Source organism: Strongylocentrotus purpuratus, unplaced genomic scaffold (assembly GCF_000002235.5).
Source record: "Strongylocentrotus purpuratus isolate Spur 01 unplaced genomic scaffold, Spur_5.0 spur5_scaffold_1, whole genome shotgun sequence".
NCBI lineage: Eukaryota > Metazoa > Echinodermata > Echinoidea > Camarodonta > Strongylocentrotidae > Strongylocentrotus > Strongylocentrotus purpuratus.
Genome location: NW_022145594.1, coordinates 39,802,405 through 39,803,824, shown reverse-complemented (window position 1 = coordinate 39,803,824; position 1,420 = coordinate 39,802,405). Strand labels below are relative to the sequence as shown.

General features: G+C 45.4%; 1 protein-coding gene across 1 annotated transcript in view; it reads right to left on the bottom strand.

Moving 5' to 3' along the window:
- Positions 1–1,420, bottom strand: part of LOC580416 (platelet-activating factor acetylhydrolase IB subunit beta) — a 10,532-nt gene continuing 9,112 nt past the window's right edge. The window contains 1 exon segment of the mRNA XM_780476.5: positions 1–542. Within this exon segment, the coding sequence (XP_785569.3) occupies positions 291–542 (252 nt within the window). The 3' untranslated portion in view covers positions 1–290.

The window sequence follows — 1,420 nt, the reverse complement described above, 5'->3', positions numbered from 1 at the left end:
GGGGGGGGGGAGGGGTGGGAGTACCCCCTATGCCCTACGGAGCTACGCCACCGGGTACACCTGCAGTTCGTATTTTGCTTTTAAATATTGCATGTAGCAGCACACGTAAAGGGATTCTTAATACCAATAGAGGACTTTGCAGGATACGTTTAGTGCACAAGTATGACTACAAAAAAACAGCGGGCTATTTCTCTGGTTCCATGTACATGTATGGCAAGTTATACCGCTTTGCTGACGGGGTTTTTCTTACACGCAACAGTTCAACACAACGACGTTCGGTCGGATCCGCCTCAAACTTTTGAGAGGATTTCGTCGAGTCTGACTTGAAGCGGTTCACATAGCTTCTTGTAGCCCTCGTTGGTGAAGTGAAGATAGTCAAACATATCTGTGGGGTAAATGAGCCCGTCCGATTGGACAAGACCGCTCGTCGAGTCTACAAGCTCCGCCTTGCCGAGTTCGGGTAGAGACGACGCGAGGGCGACATTGATGGCAGAGTTCTTATCACGGAGTTTGTTGGGCATGTGACCCCTGGGAGGAATGGCCTGGATATGATGGAAAAAAGTAAGAACAACAAAAACATAAAAGTAGAAACGTAATATAATTTTGCAATTAATCCATAATAAAACACATGACAAAATATTACATAACAAAACTATTGTTCTGTGGGGTTAAGAACAAATTCATGACTATGGATCATTTTTTCTTTTCTTTTCTTCCTGCATTTTCGAAACACAGGTTGGTATTAAGCATACATATACTCATAATAGGAAAAGTGCTGTACTAAAAAAAGAAACATATCGATATTAAACATGTTAATGCATGTTGTTGGAAAACTTGGATGATGATGTTGGTTTACGCACACAATTTGAACTAAAATTAAGCTGTGTCCACACATTACAAGTAAGTCACCCATCCCCCCACCCCCCCCCCAAAAAAGGAAAACACATACACTGCGATATAGAAGACACCATTTCACCTATAAATACATGGCAAGTAGGGTGAGAGGAAGGTACACAGTAGTAATCACTAATCTGTGCACATCAGGGCGCGACAAACCCGCTTGCCCGACGTCCCGGGGCAACCAAATTGAGCCGTCGGGCAAGTAAATCAAATTATCACTTGCCCGATTCGGGCAAGTGATACTTTTACAGTAATTTCCTAGTGTCCAAGAACTCTACCATTCACCCGTCACTTCTTACCCGTCGTCAAAATCCAGAAGCAAAAAAGCGATCGTTCCGATTTCGAAAAACTTCACAGACAGCTAGCCAGCTCAGCTAGCTCAGCGCGCATGCAACAGTGACACTTCAAGCCATGAATGCCGCTCCGCCTCCACGCACGGCCGGCCGTGAGCTAGCTAGAGACAGCTAGCGCGATCGTACCAGCTGCGAGCTTATTCGCGCTCTCTCTCTCTAGCTCTGCA